Raw genomic sequence first — 22,808 nt, 5'->3', positions numbered from 1 at the left:
GACTCCTGAACAGTTAATCAAATGGCTACCGGACTATTTGCATTGTGTCCCGCCACCGGCCAACCCCCTCTTTTATACTGCTGCTACTCTCTTTATCATCTATGCATAGTCACTTCAACTATACCTACATGTACATATTACCTCAATTAGTCCGACTAACTGGTGGCCCCGCACATTGACTCTGTACCGGTACCACCTGTATTTAGCCTCGCTCCTGTTATTTTCACTGTCATTTTACTGTTTAATTTTTTTTTGTATTTCCTTACTTACCTATGGTTTACCTAATACCTATTTTTTACTTAAAAATTGCACTGTTGGTTAGGGCTTGTAAGTAAGCATTTCACTGTAAAGTCTACACCTGTTGTATTCGGCGCACGTGACAAATACACTTTTATTTGATTATTGTCATTAACTGATTCTCTCTCTCTACTGTACAGGTGTGCGTGGTAGTGCATACATACAGTTGAAGTCGGAAGTTTACATACACTTAGGTTGGAGTCATTAAAACTCGTTTTTTCAACCACTCCACAAATTTCTTGTTAACAAACTATAGTTTTGGCAAGTTGGTTCGGACATCTACTTTGTGCATGACACAAGTCATTTTTACAACAATTGTTTACAACAATTTGGCTTGGCACCTAAAACCTTTTAGGTGCCAAGCCATTTGAGTCAATTGGAGGTGTACCTGTGGATGTATTTCAAGGCCTACCTTCAAACTCAGTACCTCTTTGCTTGACATCATGGGAAAATCAAAAGAAATCAGCCAAGACCTAAATAATTGTAGACCTCCACAAGTCTGGTTCACCCTTGGGAGCAATTTCCAAACGCCTGAAGGTACCACGTTCATCTGTTCAAACAATAGTACGCAAGTATAATCACAATGGGACCACACAGCCATCATACCACTCAGGAAGGAGATGCGTTCTGTCTCCTAGAGATGAATGTACTTTGGTGCATAAAGTGCAAATCAATCCCAGAACAGCAAAGGACGTTGTGAAGATGCTGGAGGAAACAGATGCAAAAATTTCTATATCCACAGTAAAACGAGTCCTATATCGACATAACCTGAGAGGCCGCTCAGCAAGGAAGAAGCTACTGCTCCAAAACCGCTGTAAAAAAGCCAGACTACGGTTTGCAACTGCACATGGGGACAAAAATTGTACTTTTTGGAGAAATGTCCTCTGGTCTGATGAAACAAAAATAGAACTGTTTGGCCTTAATGACCATCGTTATGTTAGGAGGAAAAAGGGGGAGGCTTGCAAGCCGAAGAACACCATTCCAACCGTGAAGCATGGGGGTGGCAGCATCATGTTGTGGGGGTGCTTTGCTGCAGGAGGGGCCGGTGCACTTTACAAAATAGATGGCATCATGAGGGAGGAAAATGATGTGGATATATTGAAGCAACATCTCAAGACATCAGTCAGGAAGTTAAAGCTTGGTCGCAAATGGGTCTTCCAAATGGACAATGACCCCAAGCATACTTCCAAAGTTGTGGCCAAATGGCTTAAGGACAACGAAGTCAAGGTATTGGAGTGGCCATCACAAAGCGCTGACCTCAATCCCATAGAAAATTTGTGGGCAGAACTGAAAAAGCGTGTGCGAGCAAGAAGGCCTACAAACCTGACTCAGTTGCACCAGCTCTGTCAGGAGGAATGGGCCAAAATTCACCCAACTTATTGTGGGAAGCTTGTGGAAGGCTACCCAAAACGTTTGACCCAAGTTAAACAATTTAAAGGCAATGCTACCAAATACTAATTGAGTGTATGTTTACTTCTGACCCACTGGGAATGTGATGAAAGTAATAAAAGCTGAAATAAATCATTCTCTCTACTATTATTCTGACATTTCACATTCTTAAAATAAAGTGGTGATCCTAACTGACCTAAGACAGTGAATTTTTACTAGGATTAAATGTCAGGAATTGTGAAAAACTGAGTTTAAATGTATTTTGCTAAGGTGTATGTAAACTTCCGACTTCAACTGTGCATTTCAGTATATGCAAAAAAAGAGCTACATGAATCTCTCTCACTTTCTCTCCCTCTCTTGTTTTTCTTTCTTTCTCTACCTATAGTGGACCAGATCTATCACCTGGCCTCTCCTGCCTCTCCTCCCAACTACATGTACAACCCCATCAAGACCCTGAAAACCAACACTATAGGAACCCTCAACATGCTGGGTGAGGATAACTAGGATAGCAGCACTGCAAACATCTACTTTCGTCTAGTTTGAATGTATCAGTAAGGACTTTTCTTTGCATAAGTTTTGTGTTGTGGTAATTTCTACCAAAGGAATGGTAGAATAAGAACTCCAAATCAATGTTGACGTCTGTCTGTCTGTCTGTCTGTCTGTCTGTCTGTCTGTCTGTCTGTCTGTCTGTCTGTCTGTCTGTCTGTCTGTCTGTCTGTCTGTCTGTCTGTCTGTCTGTCTGTCTGTCTGTCTGTCTGGTGCTGAAGGTGTCTTTGAGTGCAGGTAGTTTGCCCCCGGTGATGCGTTGGGCAGACCGCACCACCCTCTGGAGAGCCCTGCGGTTGCGGGCGGTGCAGTTGCCGTACCAGTCAGTGATACAACTCGACAGGATGCTCTCAGTTATGCATCTGTAAAAGTTTGTGAGGGTTTTAGGTGCCAAGACACATTTCTTCAACCTCCTGAGAAGGCCCTGTTGCGCCTTCTTAACCATACTGTCTGTGTGGGTGGACCATTTCAGTTTGTCAGTGATGTGTACGCCGAGGAACTTGAAGCTTTCCACTGCGGTCCCATCGATGTGGATAGGGGGGCGCTCCCTCTGCTGTTTCCTTAAGTCTACGATCAGTTCCTTTGTTTTGTTGACATTGGGTGAGAGGTTATTTTCCTGGCACCACACTCACAGGGCCCTCACCTCCTCCCTGTAGGCTGTCTCGTCATTGTTGGTAATCAGGCCTACTACTGTTGTGTCGTCTGCAAAATTGATGATTTGAGTTGGAGGCGTGTGTGGCCATGCAGTCATGGGTGAACAGGGAGTACAGAAGGGGCTGAGCACGCATCCTTGAGGGGCCCCAGTGTTGAGGATCAGCGAAGTGGAGGTGCTGTTGCCTACCTTCACCACCTGGGGGCGGCCCGTCAGGAAGTCCAGGACCCAGTTGCACAGGGCGGGTTCAGACCCAGGGCCTCGAGCTTACTGATGAGCTTGGAGGGTACTATTGTGTTGAATGCTGAGTTATTGTCAATGAACAGCATTCTTACATAGGTATTCCTCTTGTCCAGGTGGGATAGGGCAGTGTGCAGTGCGATGGTGATTGCATCGTCTGTGGATCTATTGGAGTGGTAAGCAAATTGAAGTGGGTCTAGGTTGTCTGGTAAGGTAGAGGGGATTTATGATCCTTGATTAATCTCTCAAAGCACTTCATGATGACAGAAGTGAGTGCTATGGGGCGATAGTAATTTAGTTCAGTTATCTTTGCTTTCTTGGGTACAGGAACAATGGTGGACCCTAACCTAACCCTAACCTATGAAGCATGTTGGGACAACAGAATGGGATAGGGAGAGATTGAATATGTCCATAAACACTCCAGCCAGCTGGTCTGCGCATGCTCTGAGGACATGGCTAGGGATGCTGTCTGGGCCGGCAGCCTTGCGAGGGTTAACACGCTCAAATATCTTACGTCGGCCCACGGAGAAGGAGAACCCAGGGCTCATGTGGGGGTCAACAGAGAGAGGGGGGTCATACCGTCACCCACGGCAATGGCGTCTGATTGACACAATGACCCAACATTTTCCTCACATTCCTTCTCAACCCAGCATGTGCCGGTTTGCTCTTTCAAGGCGTAAGTGTGACATTTTAAACTGACTGAAAAGGTTGCATTCTGTTCATACTGATAGCAAGATCATTAAAGACTAGACTTCCAGCATGGGCCCCGCAGGTACAACTGTCAGCTCGTCAATGTGTACAGACAGACAGACGCACGCACACATGTGCATGTTTATGGTCCAGTCGGATAAAAAAGGGGTACTTTTGAGTAGATAGAATTCTCATTTTTTGTCAAACATCTACACAAAATACTGTAATGTCAAAGTGGAAGATAAATAATATACATTTTTAAAGATTAATGAAAGATATAACACTAATATACATGAAGTAGATAAGTATTCACCCCTGAGTTAGAAACACCTTTGGCAGCGATTACAGATGTGAGTCTTCTTGGGAAAGTCTCAACTGTTTTGTGCAATATTTGGCCTTAATTCTTTTCAAAATTCGTCAAGCTCTGTCAAGTTGTTGGGGATCATGGCTAGACAGCAATTTTCAAGTCTTGCCATAGATTTTGAAGCAAATTTAAGTAAAACTTAAACTACCTTAGCTTTGCAACTCCAGTGTAGATTTGGCTTTGTGTTGTAGGTTAATGTCCTGCTGAAAGGTGGATTCCTCTCCCAGTATCTGGTGGAAAGTGGACTGTAGCAGGTTTTCCTCTAGGATTTTGCCTGTGCTTAGCTCCATCCATTTTCTTTTCATCCTGAAAAACTCCCCAGTCTTTGCCAATGTCATGCATACCCATACTGTACCATGATGCAGCCACCACCATGCATGAAAATAAGGAGGCAGTTACTCAGTGATGTGTTGTTGGATTCGCTCCAAACATAAGGCTTTGCATTTAGACCAAAATGTGTATGTCTTTGCCATGTTTCTTTTTTTGCAATATTACTTTAATACCATGTTGAATACATATGCATGTTTTCTGTATGGTTTTTCTTTGTATTTTTTGCTTTCTCATTTAGGTCATTTTGTGTTGTTGATATATTCAATGTCTGTTTTGTTATTATTACCCATCTACCAATCACTGCCCTTCTTGGAGAGTTTTGAAAAGCTCCCTCGTCTTTGTAGTTGAATCTGTGCTTAATTCAATACTTGACTGAGCGACCTTACATACTATATGGTGTGTGTATTAGGGACAGAGGAAGGGGTAGTCATTCAAAAATCATGTCAACCCCTATTATTTTACACAGAGGGAGTCCATATAACTTATTAGATGATTTGTTAAGCCAAATTTGACTTCTGAACTGATTTAGGCTTGCCTTAGCAGAGAAGAATGGGAGAAACTCCCCAAATACAGGTGTGCCAAGCTTGTAGCGTCATACTCAAGAAAACTTGAGGCTGTAATCGCTGGTGCTTCAACAAAGTATTGAATAAAGGGTCTGAATACTTGTGATATTTATTTTTTATTTTTTTTATTATACATTTGGAGAATTTATTTAAAAAAACCTGTTTTCGCTTTGTCATTAGGGGGTATTGTGTGTGTGTATATTGATATGGAATTTATTTCATTTCATCCATTTTAGAATAAGGCTATAAGGTAAAATAATGTGGATAAAGTCAAGTGGTCTGAATACTTTCTGAATGCACTGTACACATGGCCTAGGTTCCACTCTCCACAGACTTTGAAGTCTTTCTTTCCAAGTGAAAGCCTGGTGCCAGCTCGGTCTGTGCTGGGCTGTGCTTTCGCCAACTTGTATAGTTGGAGGAGTTGCTAAAGCACATACAGATCTGTGACACTGTGTGTAAGTGTATGAGAAAGTGTATCTGGTTCCAGTCTCACTGCCATGGTCTGATTACCCCTCCCAACTTCTTCTCCCATACTAATTCTGCTCTGATCTCTCTGCTTTGTCCCACCACAGTATCCACTCTGAGTTAAATTGATCTTGTCTGCCTCTCCACAGATGTGATGACTGGTTTGATTACTCCGGCCTGACTCTCTCCCCAGGCTCCACTCTAGCTTTGATTGATCTAGTCTGTGACTCTCCCCAGGACGGGCTCTGGGTTTGATTGATCTGTTCTGCCTCTCTCCAGGTTTTTTGGCTCTGGGTCTTATTGCCTTTGTCTTGTGTGTCCCCAGGGTTGGCGAAGCGCGTGGGAGCCCGTCTGCTGCTGGCTTCTACGTCTGAGGTCTACGGAGGTAAGACACACACACATACACGGTTTACCCAGCATGGAAAGTGAGTGGCAGGTCCGTTTCACAAATTTCACAGTGCTTTACTAGACATGGCCAGAGCAGTGGAATACCATATTTCACAGTATTACAACCCAACGGTGGCACATCATCTTTCTCTCCCTGACACATACTGGTGTTCTGTGTACAGTCATGTGGTGAGGCAGTGTCTATTGTTGTTGTGGCGAGTTTAGTTCAAGCCACAGGTCAGAGAGATGTCTCTGGGGAGGGAAGATAATGTGTCTGGGCTGTGCTGCACCTGCTGAGGCCTGAGGTTTGTGGGTCTCCAGGCTACCTGGCTATCTCCACAAACACCCTGAATACATACGCATGAACAGTTGAAGTCGGAAGTTACACTTAGGTTGGAGTCATTAAAACTCGTTTTTCAACCACTCCACAAATTTCTTGTTAACAAACTATAGTTTTGGAAAGTCGGTTAGGACATCTACTTTGTGCAAGACACAAGTCATTTTCCCAACAATTGTTTACAGACAGATTATTTCACTTATAATTCACTGTATCACAATTCCTGTGGGTCAGAAGTTTACATACGCTAAGTTGACTGTGCCTTTAAACAGCTTGGAAAATTCTAGAAAATTATGTCATGGCTTTATAAGCTTCTGATAGGCTAATTGACATAATTTGAGTCAATTGGAGGTGTACCTGTGGATGTATTTCAAGGCCTACCTTCAAACTCAGTGCCTCTTTGCTTGACATCATGGGAAAATCTAAAGAAATCAGCCAAGACCTCAGAAAAACAATTGTAGACCTCCACAAGTCTGGTTCATCCTTGGGATCAATTTCCACGCCTGAAGGTACCACGTTCATCTGTACAAACAATACTACGCAAGTATAAACACCATGGGACCACGCAGCCGTCATACCACTCAGGAAGGAGACGCGTTCTGTCTCCTAGAGATGAACGTACTTTGGTGCAAAAAAATGCAAATCAATCCCATAACAACAGCAAAGGACCCTGTGAAGATGCTGGAGGAAACAGGTACAAAAGTATCTATATCCACAGTAAAATTAGTCCTATATCGACATAACCTGAAAGGCCGATCAGCAAGGAAGAAGCTACTGCTCATAAACCGCCATAAAAAAACAGACTACGGTTTGCAACTGCACATGCACTGTCTGTCTGTCTGTCTGTTTGTCTGTCTGTTTGTCTGTCTGTCTTCCCCCCCCGACTCAGACCCCGAGGTGCACCCCCAGAATGAGGAGTACTGGGGTCATGTGAACCCCATCGGCCCCCGGGCCTGCTATGACGAGGGCAAACGCGTCGCTGAGACCATGTGCCACGCCTACTTGAAACAGGTACGGGAGACATACACGCAAATACAGTACCAGTTAAAAATTTGGACACAAAACTACTCATTCCTGGGTTTTTCTTTATTTTTACTATTTTCTACATTGTAGAATAATGGTGACGACCCAAAAAGTGTTAAACGAATCAAAATATATTTTATATTTGAGATTCTTCAAATTAGCCACCCTTTTACCTTGACAGCTTTGCACGCTCTTGGCAGTCTCCTCTGAAGAGTTGATGTTGAGATGTGTCTGTTACTTGAACTCTGTGAAGCATTTGTTTGGTCAGCAATTTAGGATGCTGGTAAATTTAATGAAGTTATCCTCTGCAACAGAGGTAACTCTGGGTCTTCCTTTCCTGTGGTGGTCCTCATGAGAGCCAATTTCATCATAGAGCTTGATGGTTTTTGCAACTGCAATTTTTTGGTTTGACTGACCTTCATGTCTTTAAGTAATGATGGACTGTAGTTTCTCTTTGCTTATTTGAGCTGTTCTTGCCATAATATGGACTTGGTTTTTTACCAAATAGGTCTATCTTCTGTATACCACCCCTACCTTGTCACAACACAACTGATTGGCTCGAACGCATTAAGAAGACAAGTTCTGTTAATTGAATTGCATTCCAGGTGACTACCTCATGAAGCTGGTTGAGAGAATGCCAAGGGTGTGCAAAGCTGTCATCGAGGCAAAGGGTGGCTACTTTGAACAATCTCAAATATAACATATGTTTTGATTTGTTTAACACTTTTTTGGTTACTACATGATTCCGTATGTGTTTTTTCATAATTTTGATGTCTTCACTATTATTCTACAATGTAAAAATAAAGAAAAACCCTGTAATGAGTAGGTGTATCCAAACTTTTGACTGGTACTGTATGTACAATACAAAATCCATGTGTACGTATGTGTGTAGTGCGAATGTTGTCGTGGTTGCGTATGCATCAAATGAAATACAACAGGTGTAGACCTTACAGTGAAATGCGAGTGCTGGACGGCGCTCCCAGGGTTTCTTGTGGCATAAAGTGTGCAGTAAAACCACCCAGACTATGAAATGTAGGGTTATTTTGTAAATGCAATTGATGAATTGTGATGGAAGTGTATTGTACTATACATTGAGCTGACAGACCTACAGGAGGCAATCATTTTATGTTATTTCCTTGTGCTTTTAAAGTTTTGCTTTTCCGCAGACAAAATTCTCTCCTTGCATGATCACCATCCACATTTTTGAGTGACATTCAGATGAGTTTGCGTCACTGTATATGATTTGAGTTGGGGATGTCCCTGCAGAGCTATCTGAAGAGCTGGACAAATCGAAGAAGGGAAAAAATAATATAACTATATTCTAGGATGAATGGGCTGTAATGGACCCACCCTCTTCTACCATCCTCTCTGAGGGCTACTTCTCTCTTCTTCCTATTCCTCCTTTCTTCCTCTCTCCCTCTTCATATTCCCCGTCCTCTTCCTCCTCCCTCTCTGTTTGTCAGATCTCTGTCTCTCATCAGTTATTTTAGTGTTAGCTCAGTAGAGTCAACCATGAATGGAAGCTAACTCTAACACCCTAAACAGGCTGAATCAGCTGGAGGAAGTAGGGAAGAAGGGAGAAAGAGAGGGAAAGTGTAGTCCAGAGAGGAGAGGATAGGTTGATCTGAGGGCAGAGTGAGTGGACTAAACTTAACAGGTCACTGAGGAAGATCACTGAGCCCAGGAGGACAACACTGTGGAGATTAAAAGTCTCTCACACCACCAACCCTCATGAACTCAATCACACAAGGTTTGTGTGTGTGTGTGTGTGTGTAAGTGAAAGGGTGTGTGAAAGAGATGAGAGCGAGAGCTTGTGGTTGTGTGTTAGATGTATACTGACTGTGCTCCGTTGTCTGGGTGACTTGACACATACATCTACTATTTCCTCAATTTGATCCACATGTGCTATTTACGGTATGATGGATGGACAGATGGACCCTCATTCTTACTCTGCTATTTGCATACCTTCTTTTAGACTTTGATGAATATTCCCCTGTCTCTCCCTCCTGGCTGACACCAGCTTTTGACAATCTCATTCCATTGTTTGTTCTTGCCTTTCATGTCGGGCTGGTGATATTTTTTATCTCGTCCCGCCATCCATCTCATCGCTAACTCGGGAAAATTCTAAGAAACAGGCCATCTCTCATTAGGCAGCTGTCCATCATAGAGGTAGGTGGAATTTAAGTATCGCAAATTACATCTGTCAACCGCCCCCCCTTTCATTGAAATGCGTTGACATTTAAAACAAGTTGAGTATAGGTTGGGAAGAGGAGAGGGAGGCATGTTTCTCTACCTCCATACCACATAGTAGAGGATGATTGGCAAGACGCATGTCTCTATTGGTTAGATTAGGTGGTGGTTAGACTCTGACCAGACGTTGAACAGGAGCGGTGTGTTTTTTTTTTTATTGGTTGGACCCCTACCGTTTCAAGTACCGCTCACTGTGGCACAGGTCGGCCTGGCTCACCACACATTTTCATTGGTTGAAGTGCATTAGCATTCCACCAGGCTCGACACAACGTATCCTGCGTGATGATACGTTAGCACGTACATGTAACAGATCAGCTAGCTAGCCACTCTACCTAGCTAGTTAGCTGGCTAACATTATAGGTTTAGAGTCACGTCTAACATAAAAAATCATTGTTTTTCTGTTCATCATTTCTGTTGCCTGAAAATACTTTTTATGCATGCTAGTGCATAGTTATTTTTGATTTTTAATCAACTAATTGACCGACATCAGTTCAATTATTTGAAATCCATTTCTTTCTTTTTTTCCTGTAAGCTCCAATCACAGTTTCTCTAGAGATAAATCAGATCAAGCCCAAACTGTGCGATGTATTAGGAAGTTGTACCATTGCGCTTCTACTTGTCTGGTCTGTGTGGGGTAGACATGGAGAGGGAGAGAAATGTTGTGGAATTATTCTAATTAAAAGGAGAGACTTACATTTCTTAAAAACAAGTAAACTTTATTATTTAATTACTGCGGTAATGGAGCATGTCAACGACCCTCCTGTAGGTGATTAGTTGAGAGCCCAACGAGCGGTTTTGAGCCACAGCATTTTATAGTAAAGTCCATCCTCCTGGATGTTCATGACAAACAGATGTATGGGTCACAAGGTTAAGATTCATATGAAAGATACTAATGCACAGCAGACAGTATCTGCTGTAAGGACTAGAGATACTGGGGCGCAAAGGAGCAAAAGAATTAATAACAGTGTGGGGATGAGGTAGTTGGATGGGCTATTTACAGATGGGCTATGTACAGGTGCAGTGATCTGTGAGCTGCTCTGACAGCTGGTTCTTAAAGTTAGTGAGGGAGATATGAGCCTCCAGCTTCAGTGATTTTTGCAATTCGTTCCAGTCATTCGCAGCAGAGAACTGTAAGGAAAGACGACCAAAGGAGGAATTGGCTTTGGGGGTGACCAGTGAAATGTTCCTGCTGGAGCACGTGCTACGGGTGCGGGGCTTTACCTAGCAAATACTTATAGATGACCTGGAGCCAGTGGTTTTGGCGGTGAATATGAAGCGAGGGCCAGCCAACAAGCGCATACAGGTCGCAGTGGTCGGTAGTATATGGGGCTTTGGTGACATGCCTAAGGCACGTTCCCGCAGATGAGCAGGGACCCTGGGCATATTTATTTTGGTGTTTCTCAGAGTCAATAGAAAGGACTCTTTAGTGTCCTAAGTTTTCATAACTGTGACCTTAATTGCCTACCGTCTGTAAGCTGTTAGTGTCTTAACGACTGTTCCACAGGTGCATGTACATTAATTGTTTATGGTTTATTGAACAAGCATGGGAAACAGTGTTTAAACCCTTTACACTGAAGATCTGTGAAGTTATTTGGATTTTTACAAATTCTCTTTGAAAGACAGGGTCCTGAAAAAGGGACGTTTCTTTTTTTGCTGAGTATATTTCATCCTTCCACAAGATATAGTCCCAACACAAATCTAGGGTTTCTACCCAAGGCGGCTGGTCGTTCGTTCTATCTGTTCGGTTGCCAGAGAAACGTTCTAAATATTCCATGGTCATACTGGCTGGCAAAGTTCTTAAACCTGGCTTGTTAGCTAGCCAACTACGGCTAACTTACAGTCACGTGTTTGGGGATTTTCCAGTATCTGTACTGTTTTCTTAGAAGTAGTAAGCAGAATCAATATAGGGTTAACCATTAGACATGTGTAAGCAGAATGTAAGCAGAATCCATGTCAAATCAAATCAAAGTTTATTTGTTTACGTGTGCCGAATACAACAGGTGTAGACCTTACAGTGAAATGCTTACTTACAGGCTCTAACCAACAGTGCAATTTTTAAGTAAAAACAATGTATTAGGTGAACAATAGATAAGTAAAGAAATAAAAACAACAGTAAAAAGAGAGTGGAAAAATAACAGTAGTGAGGCTATATACAGTAGTGAGGCTATATACAGTAGCGAGGCTATATACAGTAGCGAGGCTATATACAGTAGCGAGGCTATATACAGTAGTGAGGCTTTATACAGTAGCGACACAATGCAAATAGTCCGGGTAGCCATTTGATTACCTGTTCAGGAGTCTTATGGCTTGGGGGTAAAAACTGTTGAGAAGCCTTTCGGTACCACTTGCCACGCTTTAGTAGAGAGAACAGTCTATGACTGGGGTGGCTGGGGTCTTTGACAATTTTTAGTGCCTTCCTCTGACACCGCCTGGTGTAGAGGTCCTGGATGGCAGGCAGCTTAGCCCCAGTGATGTACTGGGCCGTATACACTACCCTCTGTAGTGCCTTGCGGTCGGAGGCCGAGCAATTGCCGTACCAGGCAGTGATGCAACCAGTCAGGATGCTCTCGATGTTGCAGCTGTAGAACCATTCGAGGATCTGAAGACCCATGCCAAATCTTTTTAGTTTCCTGAGGGGGAATAGGCATTGTCGTGCCCTCTTCACGACTGTCTTGGTGTGTTTGAACCATTCTAGTTTGTTGATGATGTGGCACCAAGGAACTTGAAGCTCTCAACCTGCTCCACTACAGCCCCGTCGATGAGAATGGGGGCGTGCTCGGTCCTCCTTTTCCTGTAGTCCACAATCATCTGGGTGTAAACAAGTCAGAAGTGAGACTGAAAGATAATGGTGGCATAAGGCTAGATTGTATTAATAATTTACATAAAGTGGAGTGACTATGTGTTATGTAAGGGTAAAACTGTATAAAAGGAGATTGTTGAGACTTGAAAGATTAGTTGGTCCATGGGCCAGCTTGGCTTGTTACTTTGTAATAAAGTCTATTTGAATTCACAAGTTCCGGTATCTGAGAAGTATTATTGGCCGAATATTTCCACGACACGTGCAGCCAGAATAACAGCATTTTTTAAAGTTGTTTTCTGGTTACATTTATTTGGACACATCCATAACAATGAGTTAATGATGTGCGATTTCGCCTGGCAAAGAAAATGTGCTCTCTCGTCAGGACATTGTTCTTCAGAGGAGCTAGCTAACAACACAGCAAAAACAATCACTTCAAACTGAAGCTGGAAAGACTGCAAACTAGCTGCACTATTCTATTGATATTTCTTTGTATATATCCATAAAAATGATGTAAGCTGATTCATGATTTCGACTGGCTGAGAAATGCTGACTGCCTTTCTGTCTCATCCTGACTCCCGACACGTTCGTTACTATGGGACAGCAGGAGATCGAATTTGAATATTGAAACAATGTTGCAAATGCCGGAGAGACAGACAGCAAGGTTTATACAAACCTCCGCAGTTGAAAACTAAATGTCAGTCTAAAAGAAATGTGAGATAATGTCTTGATGCTTTTTATAGTGGAGATCAAGTTTATAACTTCCCTACCTGGGCTGATGAGACAGTGGATTGTGCAGTCAGATGGAACAGAGTAAATATGCATTTTAACGTGATAGATTTAGCCGGTGGTAACTTGTGGAAAAGACATTGGTTAAAACTGCATTCAAGCCAATCAGCATTCAGGGTTAGACCCGTCCGTTGTATACGGGTCAATAGAAGGGTCTCCTGAGTCCAAACAGAGTTTGTAGAAGCTTTTGTGTGGATTAGTTAGAGAAACCATCAGATCAACATGTACTCACTTTGTGTGCAAACTGGGTTGTGTGATCGATTGGTAATCACTTAGGAACAACTCATGCACCATTGGAAGATTGCAGAAGGATCTATCCATCCATTAGATTAGGTCAGCATTTTACATGCAGGGATAGTTTGAGATTGTGGGCCATTGGGGTGTCCAATGCTGGTCCTGAAGAGCTACTGAATTTAGTTTTAGCCCAGAACTGGTGTGTTAGTGTTGGGATGGTGCGAAGCCCTGCAGTTGGCCTAACTCTCCAAACCTGACTGAGGAAACATCCAGCACACAGAACGGGACTGACGATTCTTGTTTTGACAGTACCTGTATATGTGCTCAATGTGTATGTGTTTTTGTTTGTGTGAGATTGTAGTCGTTTTGTCTGTTTGCTCACCAGAGGGGTATTCCAGAAAGCTTGATTAGTGATTTACTGAGATTTTTCCAGAACTCTGGCTCCACAAAGAGAGCTTGAAAGAGAGCCTGATCATAGCAGCGAATAAATACAGGGCTGATTATTTTTTGTCCACTATGGCCTGTCCTTTCTTGGAAAATCCACTTGCCATCGGAACATGCATTGTTTGCCATGCTTTACAAAGGGAATAAATTATTGGACCTCGAATACATCCTTTAGATCAATCAGTTTTTCCGCGCAATCACTCATGTATCTGGTCAATTTACTTACACACTTCATAGGCTATAGAATGGGCCTACCATTGCAATTGTGACATAGGCTACAACAACTTCCATATTACGCCATAGCCTTGACACTTAATGTCACTAGCGTTGCAATAAAAGTGCTCTATAAAGTGAAAGTGGTATTACTAATCAGCCGTGTGTGAGCTAGGCCTATTAGATATTGGAATTGTGTCACTTCACTTGGCCAAGCTCTGTCTGCAATTTTCTGCCAGGCTCCCTCTCTGTTTTTTTTCAACAGTGGATGTATTACTTTTTGGGGGGTAAATATGTGAACATATTCGTTGTGTTGTTTCAGTTGTTTCTTGTTCTAGAATTGTGAAATATTGGGCTCTGTTTTTTAACTCCATATCTATCGTTTTTTTCTGTCATCAACATGAGGACTTTTTGAATGTTACGTGAACGTGCCAGTTGACAGGTCAACCAATCTGCGCTTCACTTAGCCTATTAACTTAATCGAGAAGCAGCCGCTCTGGAGCCAAGAAATCCTGGACTCCCTCATCTGGTTAAGACAAGACGGATATGTTCAGGAAATCCTGAATTTGTTCAACCATCTTTCTGGAATACCCCATCTGTTGTCCTATGGAGCTGTGTGTGTGTGTGTGTGTGTGTGTGTGTGTGTGTGTGTGTGTGTGTGTGTGTGTGTGTGTGTGTGTGTGTGTGTGTGTGTGTGTGTGTGTGTGTGTGTGTGTGTGTGTGTGCGTCAGTCAGCGCTCGTCCAATCCCAACAGTCGATGGGGCTTTGTGTAAATGTTGGTAATCCCTCCATCCCCAGAATATGATGTTCTCTGCTTACGTATATGAATTACTCTGGTGTACAGATCACAATAAAGACTTTGCATCAGATGGCAAACAACAAATTCTGGAGGAAATCCTGTGAAGACATGTTTTTTCTATTGACTTTAAAAACAAATGCCAAATGGCGCTAGCAAATGTTTTCCTGATCTGTTCAACTCTGAATGGTTGTTTTGGACGCAGTACCGGGTCCAGTGTGTTTGGGTGGAACCCCACCCTCCAAAAATGTTTTCTAGAAAATAGAAAGTGACATATCATTTGAAAGCTGCAGGACTTTTTTTGAAAATCTAACTCAAATCTTACTGCTGGCAATGTCATGATAGGAAAAGGGAATGGTAAAATAAGTTTGAAGTTTCTTCACCTGTGTGTCTTATATACGGTACCAGTCAAAGGTTTGGACACACCTACTCATTCAAGGGTTTTTCTTTAGTTTTACCATTTTCTACATTGTAGAATAATAGTGTAGACATCAAAACTATGAAATAACACATGTGGAATCAGGATTTTTTGGCCTGTTGTATCTCAGGCTCTGTAGTAGTCACATTATCCTTTATTAGAATCCCACAGTTCTTACCTTTCTCTCAGTACTAAGCCTGTTTTTGTAGAAATTAAAGTTTTGAAACCAAAATGTATGTTGTGAGAGTAGTATACAGTATTATGCGTCATTTGGAAAATGGCATCAGAATTTAAGATGTTTTATCCTGGCGTAATGATCTGATCGTGTGTGCCTGTCTTTAATGTTCTGTAAACAGGTTCAGAAAGGGTATGAATTTTGTGCCTGGGGGTTTTAATCCTCCAACCATATCCATTCGGTATTTGACTAGTCTGATGACGATAAGCCTGTGAGACATAGAGCCTGTAGTTTTACACTCAACTCTGACTTTCAGTGTATTTGGTTACATTGGTTTACTTTATGGTCTGCTCTTCACCAGGTATTATAAATGTACTGTATAATGGTAATTACATGACAATAACTCATGAATGATGTAATATCCTCAACCTATCCAGTTGTTTCATCAGTGCATTAGGGTTGGCCTATGACACTAACCATAACCCCCTCTTTTGTCCTGTGCCATGTTAGGATTTGTGTACTTCTATTCTCACCCCTCTATTTCCTCTCCCTGCGCCCACAGGAAGGAGTGGAGGTGAGGGTGGCACGCATCTTTAACACCTTTGGCTCCCGGATGCACATGAACGATGGCCGTGTGGTCAGCAACTTCATACTGCAGGCTCTACAGGGAGAGGCCCTCACCGTACGTCCACTACTACTAGCACTGTTACTATCGCTCTCACTCGATCACTCTCTCTCTCTCACTTTTCCTCTCTCGCTACTGTTCCCTCACCGATATTTCTGCTCTCACACTCTATACCCCTTTTAGTGTTACTATCACTCTCAACAACTCGCTCACTCTCACTCATTTTCTGGGCAGTCTGGCAGATGGACAGACTGACTTGAATCTCTTTCCCTCCCTCTATGATTCAGCATCTACCACTTTTCTCTGCACATGGTGTACATGACAATAACATTCTTATTAAGTTTCATTTCACCTTATTTTTTATAGGTGTATGGTAGTGGATCCCAGACGAGGGCTTTCCAGTATGTGAGGTAAGCCTGACTGAACACACTTCACACCATGCCTGGGTTCATGTGTATTTGTGTGTATTGTTTTTGGTGTATTTCCATTGGAAGTAGGCTACTTGAAAGTATTTTCAATAATTTCCTATAAGTAGCCTACTATTTGCAAGAATTTTCAAATACTTATTTCAAATACTATTTTCAAATACAGTACCTGAGTTAAATGCATGGGAGTGTATTTGAGTCAGTATATTTTTGTATTTTCAGATACATGCCAATACTTTCCAACTGTATTTCTAACGCAGACTTGGCCTTGGGTGGAGGGGCGTAGGGGTCTGGATATGCCGACGTAGTAACACTCGCAAGAATCTGGAGGCAATGGACATGCGGCTGGCTGGTCATGTGAGCTCTGGCCACGAGTCTTTGGAGGGGAGAAAATAAGTTAGATTTGCTTTACTTACAAAGGTGATGGAATACAATACTAACACCCCCTCTATCGCTCTCTTTTCATCCCAAATACACCGCCTCATCCACATCCTCAGTCTTGAAAGAGGTTTTGGCGATTGCTGTGCTTGTGTGAGAATGATTTTTGGGGAATCATTTAATCAGGCCTGCTTTCATCGACGGTGCCATCTGATCATCTCGCAACACAACACACACACACACACATGCTGCACTGTAGAAAGGGAGAGTTCAGAGGCAGATGGGTATTTGAAGCTCTCCTATCTCCTCCGAGCAAACATTACCTGGAACCGGAATGGCTTTAATTAGGCTTGCATAAACAGTGGGGGAGCCAGGACCTTCACTTGATCTCTCTTCTAAGCTTCCTCCTCTCTCATCCACTTCCTATGACTTAGCCAGACTTTGCTAAATGACTTCCATAGTCTGTGAATCAGCACATTTTGTGGATTTGGTCGAAACCAACCAAAACTCGATCTACCCTCTGAGTTCCGTTCACAGGTCAAGACACAGGTTGATATTTTATTCCTCTAAAATAACACAGGAACTGCACTAAGTAGCCTTAACATTTAAAAAAAGGGATGCAGCAATTGTTCAAAAGGTGTTATTGAATAAAATGTTACCCTCAAAGTCAGTCATGTTCCATCTTTTGGAAAAGCAAGCTATTGTAACCCACCGTTACTACACATGACTGACTTACCTCACAGACCTACCTTATCTTACCACAGACTTACCTCATAAACTTACCACAGACTTACCTCATACACATAATTCACAGACTTAACTCACAGACCTACCTCATAAACATACCTCACAGACTTACCCCACACAGACATACACTATAAACTCAGCAAAAAAAGAAACGTCCCTTTTTCAGGACCCTTTTCTTTCAAAGATCATTCTTAAAAATCCAAATAACTTCACAGATCTTCATTGTAAACGCTTTAAACACTGTTTCCCATGCTTGTTCAATGAACCATAAACAATGAATGAACATGCACCTGTGGAACGGTCGTTAAGACACTAACAGCTTACAGACGGTAGGCAATTAAGGTCACAATTATGAAAACATAGGACACTAAAGAGGCCTTTCTATTGACTCTGAAAAATACCAAAAGAAAGATGCCCAGGGTCCCTGCGTGAACCCTGCGTGAACGTGCCTTAGGCATGCTGCAAGTAGGCATGAGGGCTGCAGATCTGGCCAGGGCAATAAATTGCAATGTCCGTACTGTGAGACGCCTAACACAGTGCTACAGGGAGACAGGACGGACAGCTGATCGTCCTCACAGTGGCAGACCACGTCGAACAACACCTGCACAGGATCGGTTCATCCGAACATCACACCTGCGGAACAGGTACAGGATGGCAACAACAACTGCCCGAGTTACACCAGGAACGCACAATCCCTCTATCAGTGCTCAGACTGTCCGCAATAGGCTGAGAGAGGCTGGACTGCGGGCCTGTAGGCCTGTTGTAAGGCAGGTCCTCACCAGACCCTCCGTCGCTGGACCAGACAGGACTGGCAAAAAGTGCTCTTCACTGACGAGTGTCGGTTTTGTCTCACCAGGGGTGATGGTTGGATTCGCTTTTATCGTCAAAGGAATGAGCGTTACACTGAGGCCTGTTCTCTGGAGCGGGATCGATTTGGAGGTGGAGGGTCCATCATGGTCTGGGGCGGTGTGTCACAGCATCATCGGACTGAGCTTGTTGTCATTGCAGGCAATCTCAACGCTGTGCGTTACAGGGAAGACATCCTTCTCCCTCATGTGGTACCCTTCCTGCAGGCTCATCCTGACATGACCCTCCAGCATGACAATGCCACCAGCCATACTGCTCGTTCTGTGCGTGATTTCCTGCAAGACAGAAATGTCAGTGTTCTGCCATGGCCAGCGAAGAGCCCGGATCTCAATCCCATTGAGCACGGCTGGGACCTGTTGGATCGGTGGGTGAGGTCTAGGGCCATTCCCCCCAGAAATGTCAGGAAACTTGCAGGTGCCTTGGTGGAAGAGTGGGGTAACATCTCACAGCAAGAACTGGCAAATCTGGTGCAGTCCATGAGGAGGAGATGCACTGTAGTACTTAATGCAGCTGGTGGACACAGCAGATACTGACTGTTACTTTTGATTTTCACCCTCCCCCCTTTGTTCAGGGACACAGTATTCAATTTCTGTCACATGTCTGTGGAACTTGTTCAGTTTATGTCTCAGTTGTTGAATCTTGTTATGTTCATACAAATATTTACACACGTTAAGTTTGCTGAAATTAAACGCATTTGACAGTGAGAGGAGGTTTCATTTTTTGCTGAGTTTATTTCCAAAAGTATGAGGACACCCCTTCAAATTAGTGGGTTCGGCTATTACAGACACACCCGTTGCTGACAGGGGTATTAAATCGAGCACACAGCCATGTAATCTCCATAGACAAACTTTGGCATTAGAATGGCCTTACTGAAGAGCTCAGTGACTTTCAGCGTGGCACCATCATAGGATACCACCTTTCCAACAAGTAAGTTCGTCACATTTATGCCCTGCTTGAGCACTGTAAGTGCTGTTATTGTGAAGTGGAAATGTCTAGGAGCAGCAACGGCTCAGCCGCGAAGTGGTAGGCCACACAAGCTCACAGAACGGGACCGACGAGTGTTAAAGCACATAGCGCGTAACAATTGTCTGTCCTCGGTTGCAACGCTCACTACCGCATTCTAAACTGCCTCTGTAAGCCACGTCAACAGAAGAACTGTTCGTAGGGAGCTTCATGAAATGGGTTTCCATGACCGACCAGCTGCACACAAGCCTAAGATCACCATGTGCAATGCCAAGCGTCGGCTGGAGTGGTGTAAAGCTCACCGCCATTGGACTCTGGAGCAGTGGAAACGCTTTCTTTTGAGTGATGAATCACTGTTCACCATCTGGCAGGCCGACGGACGAATCTAGGTTTGGCGGATGCCAGGAGAACGCTACTTGCCCCAATGGTCCACCCACACAGACAGCGTGGTGAAGAAGGCGCAACTGCGCCTCTTCAACCTCAGGAGGCTGAAGAAATTTGGCTTGTCACCAAAAACACTCACAAACTTTTACAGATGCACAATCGAGAGCATCCTGTCAGGCTGTATCACCGCCTGGTACGGCAACTGCTCCACCCACAACTGTAAGGCTCTCCAGAGGGTAGTGAGGTCTCCACAACGCATCACCAGGGGCAAACTACCTGCCCTCCAGGACAGTTACAGCACCTGATGTCACAGGAAGGCCAAAAAGATCATCAAGGACAACAACCACCCGAGCCACTGCCTGTTCACCCCGCAATTGTCCAGAAGGCGAGGTCAGTACAGGTGCATCAAAGCTGGGACCGAGAGACTGAAAAACAGCTTTTATCTCAAGGCCATCAGACTGTTAAACAGCCGTCACTAACATTGAGTGGCTGCTGCCAACATACTGACTCAAATCTCTAGCCACTTTAATAATAAAAACTTGGATGTAATAAATGTATCACTAGTCACTTTAAACAATGCCACTTTATATAATGTGTACATACCCTACATTACTCATCTCATATGTATGTACTGTACTCTATACCATCTACTGCATCTTGCCTATGCCGTTCGGCCATCGCTCATCCATATATTTATATGTACATATTCTTATTCATTACTTTGTTGTTGTGAAATTGTTAGATTACTTGTTAGATATTACTGCATGGTCAGAACTAGAAGCACAAGCATTTCGCTACACTCGCATTAACATCTGCGAACCATGTGTATGTGAACAATAAAATTTGATTTGATTTGCATAGTGCCAACTGTAAAGTTTGTTGAAAAAGGAATAATGGTCTGGGGCTGTTTTTCATGGTTCGGGCTAGGCTCCTTAGTTCTAGTGAAGAGAAATCTTAACGCAACAGCATACAATGACATTGTAGACGATTCTGTGGTTCCAACTTTGTTGCAACAGTTTGGGGAAGGCCCATTCCTGTTTCAGCATGTCAATGCCCCTGTGCACAAGGCGAGGTCCATACAGAAATGTTTGGTTGAGATCAGTGTGGAAGAACTTGACTGGCCTGCACAGAACCCTGACCTCAACCCCATCGTACACCTTTCGGGATGAACAGCTACTGAGCCTGTCCCACGTTGAGGACATCATCACCATCTCCTCTCTGTCTAGCAGTAAGTCAAGACAACAGACCTCTCATCACTTTCCAGGGTGCATTTCACCCACACGGCCGGGGCCTCAGAGGGCCGTGTGGGAGACAACGACAATTCCGATACTTTAGCACCTGACAGAGCTGATTCGGTTGAGGTGATGTCAGTCATATCTCTTCTCAGTGGAACAATTGGCACCCTGAGGAATTGAGGGGGAGATGTGGACATTTTATATGATTGTGTCAAGTGGCGGGTGGAATGGGCACTCTTTTTTTCTCATGGCACACTTTCGTTTATTTATTTGTGTTTACTGTCTCTGTCTCCTTTCTCTAGTCTGCTGCTAAATTTGAGTACTGTGTTGTTGCTTTAAGGCCAGTTTTTCTTGCAGGAGGTGCAGTAAACTAAAGAGCGAGTTTACAGTATAATCCATGAATATTGTCTTGCCCTCTAGCCCTGCTTAGTTTAACTGTGATCTCTGGGGAAAGGTTTTCTCATCAATACAGGTGCTTACAGCATTGTCTGTGTATTTCATCAATGAACCCGAAGGTCATCTGTTGAAGCGTTTTTTTGGTTTAATCTGAATGCATGCCTCAAGCGTAGTTCTGTTATTATTTTGTCTTTATTTATAGGGCCTCAGTCTCTCGGTTAATTACAACTGCCCTGTAGGAAACACTTTGAATAATAACACAGGAGCGTTTTGCTAATTAGTTTTGCATAATTTCTTTCTTCATTAGAATCTGTTTTATTTTGCCAAATTGGTATTTTGCTCAGTACAAACTTCCAGAGACGGGCACAGAAAAAAAAAACGATTTTGTCAGCGAGCTCTCAAGCTTTAGTGTGGTATTGGGGAAAGAATATACGAGATAGGAGTTTAAACAAGGCTGCTCCAAAAGGAAGGTAATAATCCAAACAAAAGAAAAGGAGAGACAAATACAATAAGTGGACATGTCTTGGTACGTCTTCATTCAAACAAACATGAAAAACCAGTTACACACACTTGGACTACACGAAAGAAAGAGTTATATTGTGTTATTATAGGTCTATATGTCATTAGAATCATACTAAGATGAAGTAGTATTCAGCAGTTAGGCTTGGGCTTGTGACAGAGGATTAGTATGAGGGATTTACAATATTTCTCTCTGAGGTCATTTAGTTTGGAGGACATGACAGAATGAGTAATCCAGACTTTATTACCCTGTCCTCTTTGGTAAACGGATGTGTCATCTTGTGGAGGTGGATGATGTTGAGAGGAAGCGACAACGCCTTTCCCTCACTCTTTTCTGGTAAAAAAAAGAAGAAAGAACAACTGTAGAGAAAAAGGTGTATATTGATGGATGGCTGATGAGAAGGGAGCCAGTGGTATCCTCTTCCCAGTAGGGGCGTAGTGGTTGTTAGTGACTCAGCCTGGTGAACTTCAGTGGCATTAACACAAAGGCCACTACATTACATTTCTCTCTATGCAGCAAGCCACAGGGACCTCACGCCGCTAATCACAGTGGCCAAGACACACACGTGCAAGCAGACGCACGCACAGACGGACACACTCACACGCTCGCTCGCTCTCATGCTTCCAGGCACGGGCACACACTCTCTTGCGCACGGGCACACACTCTCTTGCGCACAAACACACAGGCACACTAGACCCTGTCTCTGCAGCTAGCCCAACCTTGTCTTCAAAGTTATTTAGAAATGGATTGTAGATCAATGTGCACAAGCAGTAAGTTAAACTCGTAATGTAAGTGACTGTAGATTCAATCCAATTGTTTTATCATGTTAGACTTCTTTAAAACCTGTTTGTGAGAACAACACCGGAGG

The 22,808-nt window shown here is 43.3% G+C and overlaps 1 protein-coding gene across 1 annotated transcript in view; it reads left to right on the top strand.

Moving 5' to 3' along the window:
- The window catches only part of LOC115155884 (UDP-glucuronic acid decarboxylase 1), a 36,122-nt gene that overhangs the window by 7,355 nt on the left and 5,959 nt on the right, over positions 1-22,808 (top strand). Inside the window, exons 2-6 of the mRNA XM_029702889.1 lie at positions 2,072-2,176; positions 5,862-5,921; positions 7,150-7,271; positions 15,963-16,082; positions 16,392-16,434. Of these exons, the coding sequence (XP_029558749.1) occupies positions 2,072-2,176; positions 5,862-5,921; positions 7,150-7,271; positions 15,963-16,082; positions 16,392-16,434 (450 nt within the window). The remainder of the gene's footprint in view (positions 1-2,071; positions 2,177-5,861; positions 5,922-7,149; positions 7,272-15,962; positions 16,083-16,391; positions 16,435-22,808) is intronic.

This window comes from Salmo trutta, chromosome 20, assembly GCF_901001165.1.
Source record: "Salmo trutta chromosome 20, fSalTru1.1, whole genome shotgun sequence".
Classification (NCBI taxonomy): Eukaryota; Metazoa; Chordata; class Actinopteri; order Salmoniformes; family Salmonidae; genus Salmo; species Salmo trutta.
The sequence above is the reverse complement of the archived record's forward strand: the minus strand, read 5'-3'. Positions and strand labels throughout refer to the sequence as shown.